Source organism: Hylaeus volcanicus, chromosome 2 (assembly GCF_026283585.1).
Source record: "Hylaeus volcanicus isolate JK05 chromosome 2, UHH_iyHylVolc1.0_haploid, whole genome shotgun sequence".
In the NCBI taxonomy this organism is placed as follows: domain Eukaryota; kingdom Metazoa; phylum Arthropoda; class Insecta; order Hymenoptera; family Colletidae; genus Hylaeus; species Hylaeus volcanicus.
The window spans coordinates 25,664,201-25,683,261 of record NC_071977.1 but is presented as its reverse complement, the minus strand read 5'-3'; the positions used below and the strand labels follow the sequence as shown (position 1 = coordinate 25,683,261).

The 19,061-nt window shown below is 44.5% G+C and overlaps 1 protein-coding gene across 3 annotated transcripts in view; it reads right to left on the bottom strand.

Moving 5' to 3' along the window:
* LOC128872088 (homeobox protein caupolican-like) overlaps window positions 1–19,061 on the bottom strand; it is a 100,520-nt gene that overhangs the window by 60,004 nt on the left and 21,455 nt on the right. Inside the window, exon 1 of one of the 3 annotated variants that reach the window (XM_054114423.1) lies at window positions 11,938–12,603. The exons of 1 other annotated variant lie outside the window; for it this stretch is intronic. In XM_054114423.1, coding sequence (XP_053970398.1) covers window positions 11,938–11,985 — 48 coding nt within the window. In that variant the 5' untranslated portion in view covers window positions 11,986–12,603. Of the gene's footprint in view, window positions 1–11,937; window positions 12,604–19,061 lie in introns of those variants that run through there. One more of the 3 variants, XM_054114425.1, reaches the window with a different exon arrangement.

Sequence of the window (19,061 nt, the reverse complement as noted above, 5' to 3'; positions counted from 1 at the left end):
TTATATTAATTTCTAAGCTGAATAACCGATGGAATTTTGTATTTTAAATCGTGCATCTCGGAGAGTTAATTAACGAATCCGAACTTGAGGAATCGAGAGAAGTCGTTAGGAAATATGGCAAAAACGGTAAACATTGTAATTAAACATAAATATTTTTATGGACGCACGTTTAAAAATTCTAGTGAGTTGTTTGCACTATAAGTGCATCGCGCGGTGTGATTATAATTGCAGATACAGAACGTTCCATGCCTGCTAATGTAATAGAAATATCGAGTCGAGGGATCGAACTTCGCGCATGGTGTGAAGCAAAATTCGACCGACTCTCGTCTGTCCCCGAATGAAATTCAATCTTCGGCTATATGCATATCGATCGTTTTTCTCACAAACGACATTCCTGGCGAACCGCGGCCCAAGGCTGCCAAAGTGATTTTAGCAAAGGTGTCAAAATAACCACTCGTGAAATACCAAATCGTACGAGAACCCACCAACTCTCCCAAGTATGATATTTATTTTGGAAGGTTGCTTATACTGGATCATTTTCAACATTTTCGTATTTTGCAATATTTCTGGCAAGTAAGTCGACAATATTGTTGTTATTCCGTATGTATTAGACTCCAATACGTACAAAATGGTTCATCGGTCAAAAAATGTTTTCGATTATAATTTCAGAAAGTATCCGAAGTGCCATGCTTATTACTATTCTGTTCGTTTAAAATATGTAACAATTTTTGTCTTCATTTTGGCGCAGGTTATTCGCAAGAAACTTTTGGAGCACGATAACGTATCGTTTCGCTTGTCAGACTTTCTGTCTTAATACCAGCTCAATTTCAAAGGAAATTATTATATTTAAAAATGCATACTGAAGAAAAAACTCTTTTGTAATTTTTCAGCATTCCAAATCAGAACACCTCCTTGAAGAACGTCGAGCCAACCGGTTTCCGCGGTGCGCGCGTTAAGGTACCCACATAAAGTCAACGCTATCGTGTATTTACACCGTTCAAGAATACAAAGTATCGTCAATTTGGTTTACAGTTTTTCATTCGATCAGCTAAATGTGAAACAACTAAAAACACGACTCAAAAAGCACCATAAATTTGTCAACGCTGTTCTCCTCGTGCGGTTCGAGTTTCACTTTCCTTTGAACCGTGTGCCCCGAAGAGATACTATCGATCGTGTGTGAGTACCCTAATCTCGGTGCAACAGGACGGCCTGGTAAGGGAAATACGTGCGAGAATCCGGTGGCGTAATTGCCGATTCCGTCAATCATCTTGAGCCAAGCCGAATTCGAGCTTCCACCGAATCTCCGCTGATGTCGGTTAAACACACCGGGTAATAACAAAGTGTAACCATGTAACTACGCTATAATAACGCTAGTTAACCGAGCGAACGAACCTCGAAATTCGCCTGGCAGCGCTCCATCGTCATGCGATACGCCGCGAGTAGCATGAAACGTAACTCTGTGATATCTCGGCGAGCATTATTGTAACCGATCGGAGCACAGCCTCAACAAAGTAATAATTTTGCTCCGTAATCGCGTATCCAGGACGCACTTCTGTGTATCATTATACCTGGCCGCGCATCGGGGGGATACGCGGAGACTTTCATTTAAATCGTGTCGATGCTCATGGCGGGGCACAGGTAAACGCCTAATAAACTGCAATTAAATTCCTCCAGCGATTCGTTACCGCCAGCTTCCGTATACCTGGCCAACCCAAACCACTGGAATGAAAAATATCCGCTCCGGTGCAGTTGCATAAAAATTGCATCGCCGTATTGTGGAATATCGCGGTATTGCTCGAATATATTCCACCTCACCCTACCGATTTGATCGTAATACGAAGTTTTATCCCTAATCGTGACTCTAACTTAATTTCCTTTCGACTGTCTCGAGTTTTTATTACGTTGTGAGAACATGAATTGAGTCAAGGGTGCTGTGGATTCTCATATATCGATCACTCTATATCAGTAACTCTAAGTAATAGTCAATACAGTTGTGTTCTTTTAAATTAAGTCAGGAAGCATCGACCTACTACTACTTTCGTTTCACAGGTCTCAACGTCCTATCACAGAATATTTTTTCTACCTCGAGCACGCGATTCCGTAACCTGAAGAACGATAGGACGAAGCATGGAGCTCTTATCGTGAAGTCATTTTGACAAATAAAGAACCAGCCCTGGAAAGTCCAAGAAGACTTCGTTCCAGCCAAGTAGAGTAAAGTTTCGTTGAAGTGACTCGGAAAACCCTTTTCTGCCCTTGGAATTGAGTGCTCGTCGGCGACGGTGTTCGAGAACGGTAAACAAAAAGATATTGGAGAAGGTAGGGAAAACGAGAGGCGAAGAGCAAAGAACGAAGAGGTAGATGGAGAGGGAGACACGAGGAGAACGTAGGCCACGATCCTGAAAACCGATATTACGGAGATATCGAGGCGCTTCCGTGTCCAGGGCCGTAATTGCACGACCAGTCGATGCGCTCGTTGCACCGTTCCAGCGTTATTGCTGTTACTCTTCGCTATAAGTCCGCTAGGACAGATGTTCGACTGTCGATACCGAAATCGAGAGCTCGTCGCAGACGTGACGAGAGCCGATGATTGTAAATTCAGCGATTCGTGTGGTCAAATGACGTTGCTCTAAGCCAGTGGTGTCCAATCTTCTTTAAAGTTAAACCAAATGCAATAAAATAATATTTTCTGCTGATCAAGTTTTGTGTCGGTAAGTGATATACTTTATTTTCATCTAAGAAAATGTCAAATATATTTGAAATACACAATATATTGGCGGAATATTTATTTATTCGTTGAGGTAATTTTTTGCTGACTTGATAGAAGTCAAGAGTAAATAAATTTTAAAAAATTCTTGAAAATCTGGTCAATTTTACCTGAATTGTATTTTTTAAAATCGCTAATGACACTTTTCGATGAAAGGGCCAAACGATGGACACCACTGTGCTAGACCCACGGAGTACCTTTCCATTGCACGAGCGTGATTTCTCCGAACGAATTCGAGACGCCCATCGTCCACCGTACAAGCGGTTCTCGTTACGCTCGCGCAGGGAGATTTTGCTATACCTATACCTGATACACATTAACAAGTAAACAAGCGGAAATTCATTATTAAATAAGCAGGATAAGTATTTCCAGCAACATTAGCCCGCAATAATTAGATAAGAAAGGTTTTTATTGCAGAGTCTTAGCGCTACTACTTCAATATGTATCTATCTTGTTCTTCTTTTATATCGTGTCTACTTTGTGAACAATTTTCGCCATAAATACGTCAAATAACTAAAAAAGATAAACTAATATGTAATCGGTGCAACAGACCTGGGCACTTGTGAAATAATCTTATTTGAAATACAAGTATTTCGCGCTATCTTGTTTCACGGTTACTTAATTTTTCAGATAGAATCACGTTATCTTCTTTATGAAACAACTCTGAATATAATAATTCTAAACGAAGAACCGAAGAAATACATACGCAGACATAGCCGAGCACAAATACCTATTTAACTCGTCCTCTCCTTTAACTGTCAGCTGTAACGATTAGCCCGTGGATTTTATCCGCTCGTGACGTATGCTAATCTGGAAGACGAATGCGCAATGTATGCGGAATGTATATTCCAAATTAATGTTGCAATATTACTATTTCATTCTGTCTATGTGCGTACATACTGGATAAGTTCACCGCGTGTTTTTCATACACCACGTACACGTAAAATCCTTCGGTCTAGCGATCATCATTAGTCAAATGTATTTTTTACCCAGGGCGCGCCTAACGAGGAAACACCGGGCATGCGTACCGTTTTCGTTTAAAGCTCAATTAATGCGCGATCATCGTTCACCCGTGAATAAGCACAGCAAAAACAAGTGGCAGTAATAACTTTGTACTAATTATTCGCCAAACGAAAAAGTAATTAGCGTCGTTACGCGCGCGCGTATGTATAATCGGCGAACAGATGTTCCCGCGTCGAAAGTCGACCAGTTCGACGTGTTCCGCCACCGCTGACAAATAACGGAAGGATCGCGATCGATGCGTTCTTGGTGAACATAACGAGCCCTGGCCAATCGTTGCTTCTCATTACGCGTAACGAACGAATTCTCGACCCGTGGTCTCCTTGTACCAGAACCGTTCCCCACTGGTCCGCAGATGGGCAACACTCTTATCTGAATAAACGTTTCGGATCACGAATACGAATACGAGACGGTCAAACGTTTACCCGTTACTTGTCGAACACAAATTTTCATTTTAATTTACATACCATTTTTAATATGGCGTTATTCTTTCTCATTGGTATTCCCAGTATTTGTTTACATATGTTTTTTGTAAGTTTCAGCCTTTCTTTTTATGTATTCCTTATTATCGTCACAGTGATCGAGACCTTTCTGGTTGCTCTAATGCTCGATAATGACGTATCAACCCCTTACGATAGAATACAGGTACATAGAAATGGATTTATATAAATTGTACCTGATCGTTTTAAATGTTTCCAGAAAATATTCACGAACAAGACAATAATAATAAATTCGACGTCTTTTAGTGCACTCTGTAAGCGAGCTTCGGACATTAGGCAACTCTCCCCTAATACCATTACGCGCGTGACTTGTAACCTGAGTTATGTGTATAGACGTATCCAACCCGTAAATGTACCGTTTATGCGACGTGTTTCACAGGTGCGCGCATATCATTAACATCATATTAGCTGGATCTATGTTAACACCTTGCTCGCCCCTATACAACGCTCGACGGATACAAAAGGCGACTCTACAGAGTCCTCGTCACCGTCTGCTTCTATCGGCGCTACGAACTCCCTTCTAGCCGCTACTCTCTCTTCCTCCCTCCGCGCCCCATTACTCATTTTCGATGATCTTTTTATTGCCAACCGTGGAAACGTAAATCACTGGAATATCTGCTGACAATTCTATTATTTTTGCAACTTCCCAGTTTTCCATTGAAACTGAATCGCCAAAAGAGGACGATTCTCGGTGTATATCTTCCGTAACGAATGCAGCTCTCGGCGGTAAAATAATGGAGTTTCGAAAGTTTCCTAATTCAATACATTTGGTGGGATGAGGTACAAGATTAGGTTGGTAGTCATTAACGGTGCAGTCTAGGTTCGAACACGTAAGACATCGATATATTAGGTTGTCCCGAAAGTTTCTTTCGCGTGTTGGACTCAATTATTTTATGTGGTCGTGTTTATATAAATAGACAATCTAATATCATAGATATTCATGTTGTAACAGTAATAGAACAAAATGAATCGTGCACAATTGAGTAATGTAACATAAAACATAAACTATTGTGCATGTATTTCTTATTAATAAAGCGAAAGAAACTTTTCGGACAACCTAATAATTCCTCTTGGTTTCGTTTTCTTAGCAATCCTGAACAAATATTTTGCAATGTCTGTGTCGATCCGAAGACTGACAAGCAACAATTTTACGACAATTTTAAACTATATAATTTAACATTTTGCACTTTTTTCTCCGTCACTCTGGCGGACTAATTTATATCATCACCGTTTACGCCTTTCGTCGACTTGTTTTCCGTACAATTTCCACCACAACTCCAGCATTCCCCGTCTGCTGGTCCATAAAATGCACCGTGCACGCCAGCGCGGGAATCTCATTAATGGGCAACCTTGAAAATGCCGGAAAATTTAATCGACGTTGGTTAGCATGCACGCTACACGCTCCCGCGGAGTCGTTCGCATTAATCGGCAGAGCTTAACGCGATCATCGAGTTTTTTCGCGTTAATCAGGCGCGTCATGAGCGAGACTTCATAAAAGAGTTTACAACAAGCCTTGTTCGCAGAGGGTTTCCCTTTTTTCCCTCAATCGGAGAACGATAATCATAATTTCGTTTCGAGGGAAAAAATGAAATCCCACCCGGCGGTTTAACGCGCAATAACGTTCACAGCGGAGAGGATAAAAGAAAAAGAAGACGTAAACGGACCCACGAAGAGAAAACCGTACCGAACAAGCGAAATTTACTACTGGTGCCCCCCTCCCTCATCCGGTGGCAGTAAATATATTAACTGCCTAATCAGTAATCGTGGATTTTACGATTCGGCTCCGCGTTGTTGCCGCGATCGGGCAGTATTATAAATTTACGCAAGTAGGCTATAAACTCCAATTATCGTTACTCGCGTTTCCGTGGAAATGATCCTGCGTAAAATATTTATTATACCTCGCGCGACGGGTCTCGGCGACGCAATCGTAAAGCATTCGCGCGCCACGTAGAATTATTTAGACGCCCGGCGAACCGGGCGCGTTTAGACGATTCCGTGGCGCAATTAAGCTTATTGCTTTTCTCTATTTAATCTGTAAAGTCCGCGTAACAACGTTGTATTTCGCCTCGAACGCCCGTGTAAACGCGGTGTAATTCGTCGATCGGCTATACGTAAAGATAGAAGCGATGATAACCGACGCATTATCGCTTGGGTGCCCAGCGCAATTGGTATCGGTTCGCAAAACTGACAACCGTTGGGGCCCCGAACGCTCTGAATCTGAACTTGAGTACTACCATTCACGAGGCAACGATGAATTGAATTTTATTGGTGTAGCCGATGAATAAAAACAGTGTAAAATAATTTTTATTTCCAAGGGGGATTTTACTGAACAGTTGTTCGTATAAGCTTTGATTCCTGCCTGGATAGGGGAATTCGGATTGTTTTATTTCTTATTTAGAGGAGGTCATATTGCACGCATTTATTTTATTTAACGGTAAAAAGTCTATCCCCGTTAGTTTTGATCTTCAGGAAAATATTGGAGCAGAAGGTTTCATCTAATCCTTCCTGTAATTGTGAATGTATACAATTACGTAACGCGCAGCGGTCATCCTGTGTACAAATTTGCATGAACAGTTTATGTTCTTGTTAATATTGTAGGAACAATACGACAAATATGTGCATAGATCAAACAAATTGACGGACAGTTCGAAAACAGTAACAATTAGAGGTTAGTAGAATATTTGCATTCCTTATCTTCTGTAAGTGTACTACCAACAACTCTACTGTCTAGCAATAACTATTGTGTTTGTATAGAGGGATCCAAAAATGACGTCACCAAACTTACGGACCACCCTGTTCTTAAATCTGAGGCGCAGGAGTACAGCTATAAATTTTATGGTTCAGAAATTACACGTTTACAACGCCATCGAACCCTTCCCTTGGGACAAAAACTTGCATAATTTTTATTAGTACTTTATATCGCTCTTGCTGGGGTACGGAAGAACATTTGTTTACTTCTTCGTTTTCCGGTGGGGCACACTCTAATCCAATATATTCCTCAGACTTAACAAGAAAGCAATAAACTTGGTGAAAAGATTCGAGTGTCCCTCAAATTTCATCGACGCAAAAGAATTTACAATTCCTCAAACCTGTCCGTCATTTTCTCATCGATCAAGTTCGATAACCTTTGCGAAGGTTGCTCAAATCGTACGTTTACAACTTGGAATATAATCGATTATATCAGTACAGCCTTGTCTGTTTCCTTAAATTGAGCATTGTAAGCAAACAACCAAAAACGCAGTTAATGGGCTCCCTATAGATAAATACTGCAATTACTATAAATAGACTTCTAGTAGATAAAGCATCGACAAGTCAACCTTCTATACATTTCCGACGCGAATGTCGCGTAACTGTACGTTTGTTTACACTGTGAAAACAGAATGAAGACAAAGTACTATTGTAATACTTTGCGTAGCTTCGCGTGCACTGAAGGGTTGAGAGAAAGGACTTTTCAAGCATCGAACGTCGTACCCTTCGACGACTAGACGGAGAACGAAAGAGGAGAAGTCTTTTATCAGCCGAGTTAATCGAAACAAGGGAAAGCCGCAGGTTCGAGCGTACACGCGGCACGTTAAAGGGAACAATGCGAGTCGCGTCTCTCTCGATGCAAGTTGCACCTTTCTCGCGGCCCATGCGGGTAGACCTAACCCGTATTATTATCATCTAGCCTCGCGGCTGCACCTGCGCGTTCGCCGTTATATTATTTGCTCTCCTTCCTTTTTTCGGCAACGAGAGAAACTGCGCGCTTGCGCCCACGTCCATCGCGCCAATCCCTTCCGTCCTCCCTCGAATCCCTCGTAAATCAGAATTTAATTTTCCCTTTCGCCTCGATACGTTTCACTCCCACCAGGGACAGATTTTCAAGCGATGAAAAATCCACGCTATTCAAGGAAATCCGATACGATCCCAAATTTATCGATTTCATTGTTCTTTACTATTTTATAATGGATATTGACTAGGTTGCTATTAATTTAAAGTTTAAAATTTAAAGTTTTCTTCGAGGTTAGCGCTTCTCCTGATCGTTTGTATCTCTCTGTTGGCCTCCTCGTAGCATTCTGCATGCGTTCATATCTATATCTTTCCGCCGAGAAATAAATTCATACAGAATTCCGCTCACTGCTCTATCTCGCATTCCTAGCTTCTCCACTATTGCATATCCAATGTTGAGGAGACTTATTCGTTACACGAGGGTAATCGAATACACCGTACCCTCTAATTCCACGATCACACAAATTCTCCGATTTCCTCAGAAGTAGAAACGGAGCAATACGCATAGAATATCCGTACACGCGCAGGTCACAGGAATTTTAATCGCCTCGTAATCAATTTAACTCCACGGCGCATGCACCGCTGGCACGAATAGTGTAGCTCTTTATAAAAACTGCTGCGCCGCTTATAAATAATAAGGGACTTGCGGTAAGCTTTGGGTAGAAATAGGCGAAATAAATTTGTCGTAGCGTTTCCATTGACGCCTACAGAAAAAAAAAAAATAAAAAGTGTAACTTAAAAGTGGAATCAACATACTAGGGTTCTTGATCCTTTCTGGACTTACTACAATCCCTCGCTATTCATTAAATTGAAGAATTTATAATCTTCTATCAGGGATTCGATTCCCAGTATGATGCAACGGAAGATCGATCGATCCACCGTTGGATCGATGCCTAATGAATATTGTCTTCGAGCCTCGCGAGAGGTGTCGTGCTCTCGAGCGACGGCCGTCGGTGGACACTTACGCGAAACAGGTGCACCAATCGGAAACTTATCGTCTGCACTTGGGAAAATTTCACTCTCGATCGAGACTTTCTCCGCGAACGCAAGTCGAACGTCGATTATTCGAACAGGCGTCGTTCGGATCTTGTGAACGTTAACTATCGCGGAAATATTTATTAGTTAAGGTGAAACCTATTTGGCAAGTCATTAAAGGGTAAATTGCGTGAATTTATGAGTGGTCGAGTAAATGAAAAAGATGAATGATCGTGTTCCATGTATAAAATCCTGTCCGTTCGATACTTATCTAATACGACCCTTTATTTTTGTCATTTATCTATTATCTATGCATAGGAATTTATCAATGGAAACAATTTCTGAAAACAAAACCATCGGGTGAGTGGAAGTTAGGGTAATCGCAACTAGTGCAGTTGGAAGGGAACTTTGACGTACACTTCGATGAAAACATTAAACTTGAACGAGAGAACTCCAAAACAACGGTCTAATAAGGGAGCAGCGTTTAATTGCCAGCTGCCTACGTTACAATGCATCGAGTTTTCTCGAAAAACGAACGATCGCTACCGTAATTAACGATGATTCTGAAATTGGTACCTGGTAGGCGACCATCGTTAGTCGAATAATTGAGGTACGACTTTGCAGACAATGGAGTAGAAACCGTTACCACTACCGCCTCCTTTCAAGAGCAGCTGTTTCTATCTGTTTTGTATTTTTTTATCAAAAACACGATGGACTAATTTAACAAGACAAGCATCGAAAGACGAAATCTGAGTAACATAGAATTAATGTATCAGAAACATCTCGCGCTTGTCAAAGTCATCAAATAAACATTAACTTCCCTTATAGTCGTCTTCTTAAGATAAGAATCTCATTAATAACGAAATAATTAGCGAATTCAATCACGTACATTGTTTCTCCTGGGAAATAGAAATAATTAAAACTGTGTCGAATAATCGTTACGCTAAAATTCAATAAAGTGCATGTACAACATCTTCGCGAGGACACACGTGGCGTTAAAGGCGAAACGCTCGCTCGTGCTATTCGCGGATAGAATGTAAAGGAAAGTAATACTTAGTCATTAAATCGCGGAACTAACTTAAAGATTGCAATGAGAAACACAATAAAAAAAGTTCAAAACCTGTAACTAACTGTACGTAATGATCTGGTGGTACGATAATATCAATCAGGATTCTATTCGACAAACTATCAATTCTTTTTTTCTCCCCGGAAGAAAGTACACTGAAATGCATTAGATATTTCAATATTAACGTCGAGGAACTCTCTTATTATTCGATGATGATCGGTATTCGATCCAAAAATATTTTCGATGGAAACTTACGTTCTATAAAAGCCATCGCATAAACGAATTGCTTGTACGACCACATTCCACAGTTTTATTTGATAGAATGAATGTGTAACGAGCTGGAGTAAAATTTAACGAGCTGGGAGGCAGGAGTATGTAATCGAAACATTTATTTCATTTTCAAACTGCTCTTTAAACGGTACGACTGGGAAGATAATTGCAGCCTCGTCTAAAATAATTAAAATCGCGAGCTTTGCCGTGTTGGCTCTTACCAACGAGTTCGCTAACTCAATCGAAATGAAACGATGCTTGATGTACTGGACATATTTTTAGTCTTATACGGGCACCAGGAAGTTTCTTTAATAAAAACGTGTGTTACAGTTCATTGAACGAGTAATTTGTTGTTATGCGATAATTCCTTGCCGTCTGCTCCGAAACCATCCCTCCCTGTCTAACGTTCGTGCTCCAAAATTTCCGATTCGCAAATTTGTTCAGGCCGATTATGTACCAATAAACTACCGAGTAATTATTCACTTTTAAAGCACGATCCACTTATCGATCATTTCAATTGACAGAAAATAATATCGACACAGGTTTTTCGTTGAGTCGAGTAAAAAATAATGTCCGTTTCGACTAGCATGTAGCGATCGCTTCTCAGAGCCCTCGTACGCCTGCGCGAACGTGGTTATTTTTATTGTGTCCATCAGGTTAGGTACGTATTAGTATTTACAGGATAATCGCTTTATTTAAAGCGTGATTCCGAGGTATTGAAAATGGAAAATGTTGGGGAACGTTCGCGGGAATTTAAAATAGGCAACGGTGATATAGCGACGGCTGACAAATTTTGCAACATGTATGGCAGAGATGAAGTGACGGACACTTTTAAAACTGTAATTTTGCAGATACGACTACAACATAACAACATGGGTCGAATCGGTCTTCTAGCTTTAAAGACGATATTTCGACACTTTTTCTAGAAAATTACCAACGTGTCAGGCAATTAGAGAGATAGCGGATAAATTCAACGCTTCGCAATCAACGATTTTTATGAATTGGAAATAATTAGCTAGTCGAGTATGTGGATACTTCGTTAATTCGTCAAGCAAACCAGGGAAATTGAAATGGACATCGCAGTGAACTCGTCATCCCCCTCGAAGAAATGAATCGATACTGCTTCAAATTGTGATTGGAGCTAAAAAATGGAGCACGTACGAGACGATGGTGCAACAAGGACATATAATCACAATAAAACCCAAAATCGAGATTTTCGAGCAAGAAAAATTTGGGTTTGCAACCTTGCTCCGAAACCATACTCTGAAATAGTAATTCGAAGATAGTAAAAAGCGTTTCCTAAGCGACAGCCGCGTTCGCGAGATCGCTCAGGACGTTTTCAAATCAAATTTTAAATTTCACGTCGAAGGTATCGATAAGCTATCGAATGGATGACGGCAATAATCACGATTACGTCTTAGATTAAATTCGTCATAATCTACGTAACCAATCAAAGTTAATGAAATTAAACGGACATTATTCGTAACTCGACCCAGTAATATATTGGAGGTGTCTAGAGGGTAAATAGTGCTCCGTTTCCGTCGTACCGAGTAGCCGCCGGTTTGAGGACTCACCTGGGACGCCGACGGATACGAGTACCCGAACTGCGCGTAGGCTGACATGACGGGTGTGGACGGGTCGGTTGTCTCTGAATTTCTCTCAACAACAACGAATTAGGTCACAACAGCACCTGCACGCACTGCACTCTCTCACTGAGTCAGTACTACTCCGGATAGCGACGCGAGGAACGTAACAGCGTATCGATTGGCGGCGAACGATCGCAATGTCTCGCCGTAACGGTGACTGCCATCAGGGTGTCTTCGAGTCCAGAGCATGGAATCCGACTGGCGAACACATGTCGGAGTCGATCCCTACCTTGTTTCGTTCGGTAGAAGGGCCCCGTGGCGGCTCGAGCGGCCGACGGGACGCTTGGGAATCCCACTGGTCCTAAGGAGTCCAAGTTACGCGGTCCAAGAGTCCAGGATGCCGAATCCACCGACACGTCTCGACGTGACACGATGCACTCCGTTTACTACCACGCGGTGCAGCGAACAGTCCCGATGATAGCGCGCGAGCGCGACGCCGACGCGACGCGTTCACAATCACGACGTGAAAAAGAGAAAACGGGAACGACACGTCGATGGGACGGACATTCGGACAGACGGACGAAGCGTCACGAGCGATTAGTATAGAGAGTTGTTCGTTCGTTCGTTCAGTCCGTCCCCTGCTCTCACAGGGCACTCCAGTCTGCGACTGACTCGCCACCACTCACACCACTTCATCGGCCTTCCGCTCCGCTCCGTCCCAGTTCCCCCTCTGGCGGCGGAAAACCGAATGCAGGGGTTACCCCCACCTCGGCGGCGTGGGAGGTGGTGCAGGGTAAATCCTCCAATCGGCGAGCTCTGCGCGAACTCGCGGGCGTGTCACGTGGGATGAAACCAGCTTCGCGATTGGAGCCTCGTTTCGCGCGCGGGCGTACTTTCGATTCGAACTTGCCCACCACCGCGACGACGCCTACACTTGCCCCCACCTACGGAGGAAAGTAGCGTGAAACGATACTGCCCCCGCCGCCCGCCGTTCGTCCGTCGGCCCGCGACAAACGGCCACGGCGGAACAAGGAGAAACGAGTATGTTTACGCGAGTCTACTCTTGTCAACCCGACGGCGAGGGACGAGAATAAATCTGTCGGCCTCTCTTGCGCTCGGCCTCCCCCTCCTCTTTCAGTCATCCCTCCCACTCGGCAACCAGATCCATCGTCTTTCTTTATCCAACGACCGCGGCACCTTCTTCCGGCTTATATCGCGCCATTGTCCGGTTCGTGAAATCTCTGAGCACCCGCGATGCGTCGTGCCGACCGTTTCCACGCTTCCCGGCCTCGGAACTTTGTTACGGCTACGTGACAGGAACGAGTAAACGTCTGGGTTACAAGGACACCCTTCTTGCGCTGGATGAAAGGGGGTAGCTTTCGGAGTCGAGTGAAACGCCCGTGACGGGATGTTTCCTTGCACCGTTACGCGCCGCGAAATAGTGCCTCGCGTAATGCTAAAGAGACTAGGTCGTTTGCTCCACCCAATACATGGTAGTCAGATGTCATAAAACTACGGGCAGAAATTGAAGTAGATAGTCGATTGCTATAATATTTTACAGCTACGCCAATGCTTTCCAGCTGTCATTCGACCTCGTCGCTTTTACGTTTCTCTTCAACGCACTTTGTTGCTCTTCGACGCCCTTTATCGCTGTTTGGCGCGCGGCGGACGTTTGAAGTGAGCCGAGCGCGTTTAAAGTCCCACGGTTTAAACTCCCACTGTTTAAAGTCCCACGCGAAATCAACATCTGACTCTAGTCCAGGAAACCCATACCGTTCCGAAGATGATTTTTGCTGATTACAAATCCCAGCAGCAAATTTTATCGATATCCGAGGTATCGAGCGAAGAATTCGAGCCGAGAATGGTTTACTAACAAAAAGTGGCGATCGAGTGGTTGGGTGATCGTGCGGAATTTTTTAACGCGCTCGCCGCGGTGGTTTTTTCGTGGACTTTCATATTTGACGCAACTTCTACTACACTTTCAAATCTAGCGGAGATTTCTTACACCAGAGTCCAACGTTCCAAGCGAGACGCTCTTGTCCTGGCGCTAACCGATACGAAAGATCCCACGAATGACGGACGTCGGAAGGATTAGCCACGGGGATGGTTCCGTTTCGACTAATTTCACGGGTTATTAGGTAGAAGCCTTGAACGTTTATGGTCGAGTTGTATTTATCCAGCAAATTAGAGTGTCTAGGATTAGCGGTGGCCGCAATAATAACGTTGGGCGATCAGGCGTGCTTCTGGATACAATTTTCTAGTAACAAATAACGGATACACTTCGGTGGATCATCCGTTCGATAAAGATTGCAATCTCGATTGTAATTCGTGCAATTCCACGGTATAATATGAATGGAGTAAATGTGTTTCACAAAGTGAAAAAGAGGTACAGATGGAAGCTTAGTGTGTAAATCGGAGTAATAATAGATGTAACTTTCTTTTATCAAACGCTGACTTTTATAGATGAAAATCCTATGTTCCCATGCGATATCAATGCCACGCAATCAATCGTAAACGGTTGAAACAGCAACGATCAGACCTTTCATGCTTACACAAGCAAGAAAACGGGGAATAATTGCCAAGAATAATATCGCAACGAGTGATGAATGGTCGGCAATAAATTGTTTGCACGAAGTTTGCGCTATTTGAATAAAATTCTGCCCATCTCCGGCATGCGACCGTGCAAATGGTTGCGTTTTCTTGGCGTTATGCTTGGCCGGCCATGTGTCTTATTCGTGTCAATGAGGCCCGCGTGGCGGACGATTTTCCGCGACGTTGCTCCGAGCAATTTGCAAACGTAATGCAAACGCGGCACGTCCAAGTTACACGGGACGCGCGAAACGTTCCGACAGGCCACTCGCACGCCAAGAAACTCAATCGCTGCGTCTATCGCGCGGGAAACGCTCCGCGGACTAGAAAGATACGCGCCGCGAGGAGATCGCTCGACCGAGAGAACCGCGATCAGAACCGGAAGTGCGTTCCTGGGCACGATACTTGAGAAGGAAACGAAAAATATGTTCTCGACGTTCCGTAACTTTTCTATCAGTTTGAAGATATCAAATTTTCTTGGTTCCGATACTCGAACAGAGGCAAAATAATTTTAACGTCGCAAGTCATAGAACAACAACTCAGGTGTAAAAGGAGGAGGGAGAAAAGAAGCTCTTTACCGAAGAGCAAAGAAAGACCATCACTGTGTCTTTTGGATGAAATTGAGAGTAACCTGAATTGCCTCTGTCATAACGCGTGCTGAATCAATGATTCTTAAGGAAATCACAACTAACGCACGAGCAACTCACCATGCCCAAATCCAAGCTTAAATCAATGCCAATGGGGGTTTTTTTTATAGCCCAGGTATTGTTTATAAGGCATTTGTACCTCAAGGAGAGACAGCCAACCAAATTTATTGCCATGAAGTCCTCGGCAGTCTCGGAAAAAGGAGTCCTCCGTGTTAGGCCTGAGATTGCTCACTTTGGGATGCTGCATCATAAGAAAGCTTGTCTCGCTGCACCCTTGGCGAACGAGTTCTTTTTATCGCTGAAGATATCCCTGCAGCTCCACAGCCCTCTTCCCTTTTTTCGAGGCCAGGTGGCTTCTTCCAGGAATAAAAATCAAAACTGATTCCGAGAGTCATCTTGAATCTGTGGACGTCGTTCAAAGAATTTCTAGTTCCGTTTCCACGAGTCAAAGTACCATCCTCGATGATCAGGCTCCACGCAAACAAAATTTTTCACCCGATTTCTGTTTGTATTCTCATACTCTGAACACCTCGAAACAATGAGAAATTCAAAAAACCAAGAAGGATAAATTTTTTCTCGCAGTACCACTTCCTCGAAGCAATACACCAACATCCGAGGAGGTAAAATGGTAGTCGCGACGCGACGCAAGATTCAGTGCCGCTAATAGGATTAGCTGACAGGTCGACGAGGTCCTTGAGAGATAAGGATCCTTCCGAGGACTTCGTATATACCTGACCCCAGGGACCGTTCCTCGGTGGAGGGAGCCACAGGCCCCTTCGGATGATTTATTGCGCTGCGTAAACCTAGTGACCTGCCGATCACGCCCCCTCGACGAGCAGACGCCGACATAATGTGCACGTTTGGAGAAAACTGTGCCCTTCATCTAGCTTACGACTACGTCTCGTGCCGTGGCTACCTTTCAACAGAGTCACAGCGACCCGTCAAAACCGCACAATAACCCGTTTAATCCCGTTCCTCCTCTTTTGCTTCCTCGTGCGTTCACCTTTGTTTACCGCCCCACCGCAAAAGGGAGCCACGACTGTGTTCGACGTCTTGCTTGCGCGGCAAATATTTTCTTGACGATTTCGAGATACAACAAAATTTTAGATGGCACTAATTACGTGAAACGTGATTTTTTTATACGCTCGAGAGTGGTATCGAGAGTTGGCACTCCAATACCTAAAGTATTCGTCGAAAAGGGATGTTACTCATTGCAATGTAGCCCAACTATGCATTCTTTAACTTTACGATACTGCACCTATGCATGAATTATATACTGTTTAAATAGACTTACCACTAAATCTACCCACCCCAAAATGAGCAAAAGTAAAATAAAATCAGCATCGAGATACGTCATAGTTCTCAGGCCAAAGCAACGAACGTTCACGCCGATTGTCATTCAAATCAACGCTCGACAGTATCGAGAATGTTCCCTTATAAGCTTCTCGAAGTTCCCCGAACAGCGACGTCCGCAAGCCCCGCGAATCGTACACACCGGCTAAGGGGGTTCGTTAAGTAACGCTTAAATATATCCCAGTGCGTAGTTAAAGCCGTTTAAAGAAGCATTGTAAATCTCGCAGGGTAGTGTCTGGAGGCCAGTTGCAGCGTCGTTTCGTGTTTACAGCCGTCAAGTTTTTCAGCCCTGATAAGGCTGGAGGGTTCGTAGCAGGGCCGAGGGTACCTCGGCCGAGAGCCCTATCTCGCTGGCCGGTGTGTCCACTACTTGTTTGCAGGTCGAGTAAAAGTTAAACGGCCGTGTCGGGGCAGGCTGTCTCCGACGATAAGACTGCTTAATAAGGCAGCAAACCATCCACCTACCTCGCTACTCGTTCATCTCGACCAGAGTCCCTCTTTGACCGTTCCTTCTTTGTTTCACCCTCGACCCAGTTAGGCGAAGGTCCCACTCCCCCTTATCTCTCGTTCCATTGCCAGGTTCTTGTGATTCGTTACTCTTCGGCGCGGCCTAACGAGGGGAAAGATTTCAACTACCTAATTCGAGGCGAAACAGGGAAATCGGGAGAGACACCGGACCCCGTAAACTGTCCCACCAACACGGAATTACGAGCTTATCGCTCGGCCCTCGAGACATTCCTTGGGGAATCTGGCTGAAAAACCGTTCCGAGGATCCAACGCGGAAGAGGCTGTGATCAGTGTGCGAGGGGAAATCCTGTAGAAGAGGTCTCGATTGGTTCCAAAGCTAACGTGTAACGAGGAATAACGAAACAATGCGACGAAGATAGCTACTCGATGACCAGTTCATCTCGTGTTCAAACTATATACTTCTAGAAAGTGAAATATCGTTCATCTCCCTTCGAAACGTCCTTAAACCTTCCGTACTGGTTCCACGTTCGCGAAGTCTACTCGAAACTCGAAGACTGGGCTCCTGGAGGCTGCTTTCGAGGAAACGTTCGTTCCGGCAGGATATGGTCGGCGTGGCGTGCCGGAATCACAAAGGCAGCTCTAATCTGGACGCAGTAAAACGGTGCGATATTCACACCGTCGGATAAAACAAAAGGTTGTTGCGGGGGACGAAGAGGTAGACGGTAAAAGTCGCAAGAGGGGAGCTAATAAGGGAGGTCCAGACTGCCCTGGCGCCTTCGGTGCACCTTCGAAGGGGCACTGCAGTTTTATTGGCCGGAGCGTCCTTGTTCTTCGTCCTCTTCCTCCTCTTCTTCTTCGTCGTCGTTCTCCTCTGTACCGCTCCTCCGCGGCGACTTCGTCTTCTTCCACGGCACTCGGGTATGGCCGACCAGTATGTTGCCGTAAAAAAGCCGGTCCCCCCTTGTCTGTCCTCCTCCTCACCTTCCCCGTCTCCTCCTATACCGCTGGAACGACGAACGAACGAACGACCAACGAAATGTCAACCGTAAACCTCGCGAGGCAACACTAATTAACCCGACCGAAATAAACTGCGCCGCTCAGCGGCGCTCTCTTGCCTTCTCGTTCACCCTCTTTCTCTCTTCCCTCCGTCAGGGGTTCCACCGCGAGGCTAGCGCGGACCCCCGAAAGAATCCTGACGCGGTTTCGAATCGTTCGCCACGGGTCCGTGCTTAGAATTCGACGCCGAAGAAGAAGAAGAATTTTAGGCGACCTGTTTTCCACCGCTTCGATGCTCCGGGGGTAGAACACGACATGGTCCTCCAGGGGCGAGGGGTCGAGAGTCATCTCGAGGTACTCCAGGATTTAGTACTCCACTAAATTATTCCGACGAGACTCTAGAAATTAACTGCTCGGTGATATTCAGTTCTATGTCGTAGTACTCTATTTGTCAAATAGCAACTCAAAGTAGAAGCCAACGCAAGGATTCGCTACTTCCAGTCGGTCAAGGAAGTCAAATCGAAGGAGAACGTCGCCCATGCGTTTTGACGCCGAAGAGGTACGAGACCCCTCGACGGAAATAAATCGCCAGGTTTTTTCTTCGACTGCAGGGAACGAGTGTTTTCGCCCAAAAGAACTCCCCCTTGGCCTCCAACTCGCGTGGAAGGATCCAAAAGAGTCGAAAACCGCAGGGTTTCGCCTATACCTCCCGCTGCCACGCATTTCCATTTTACCCCGCGGACGAAGGGGCGTCGCGATACTCCCCATACTTTATGCTGTGGACACCAACATCGACGACCACGGATATCCCCCGAACTTTATTTATAAACAAAGAGGACAGTCGATACATCCGGAGATTGCTGGGACATCTCTCTCCGATGCCCGCTCCCCAACCAACGAAGGCAATTTCCTAGAAACGACTCCGAGCAGTCGCTTGAAAAATAGTCGGTGGATCGAGCACCGTTGCGGCGTTCGATGAAGATTGATCGATACTTGGCGAAAACAACCTCGATTTTCGCTAATTAATCGGACTGAATCGCGCCGGGTTTCTTTCTTTGC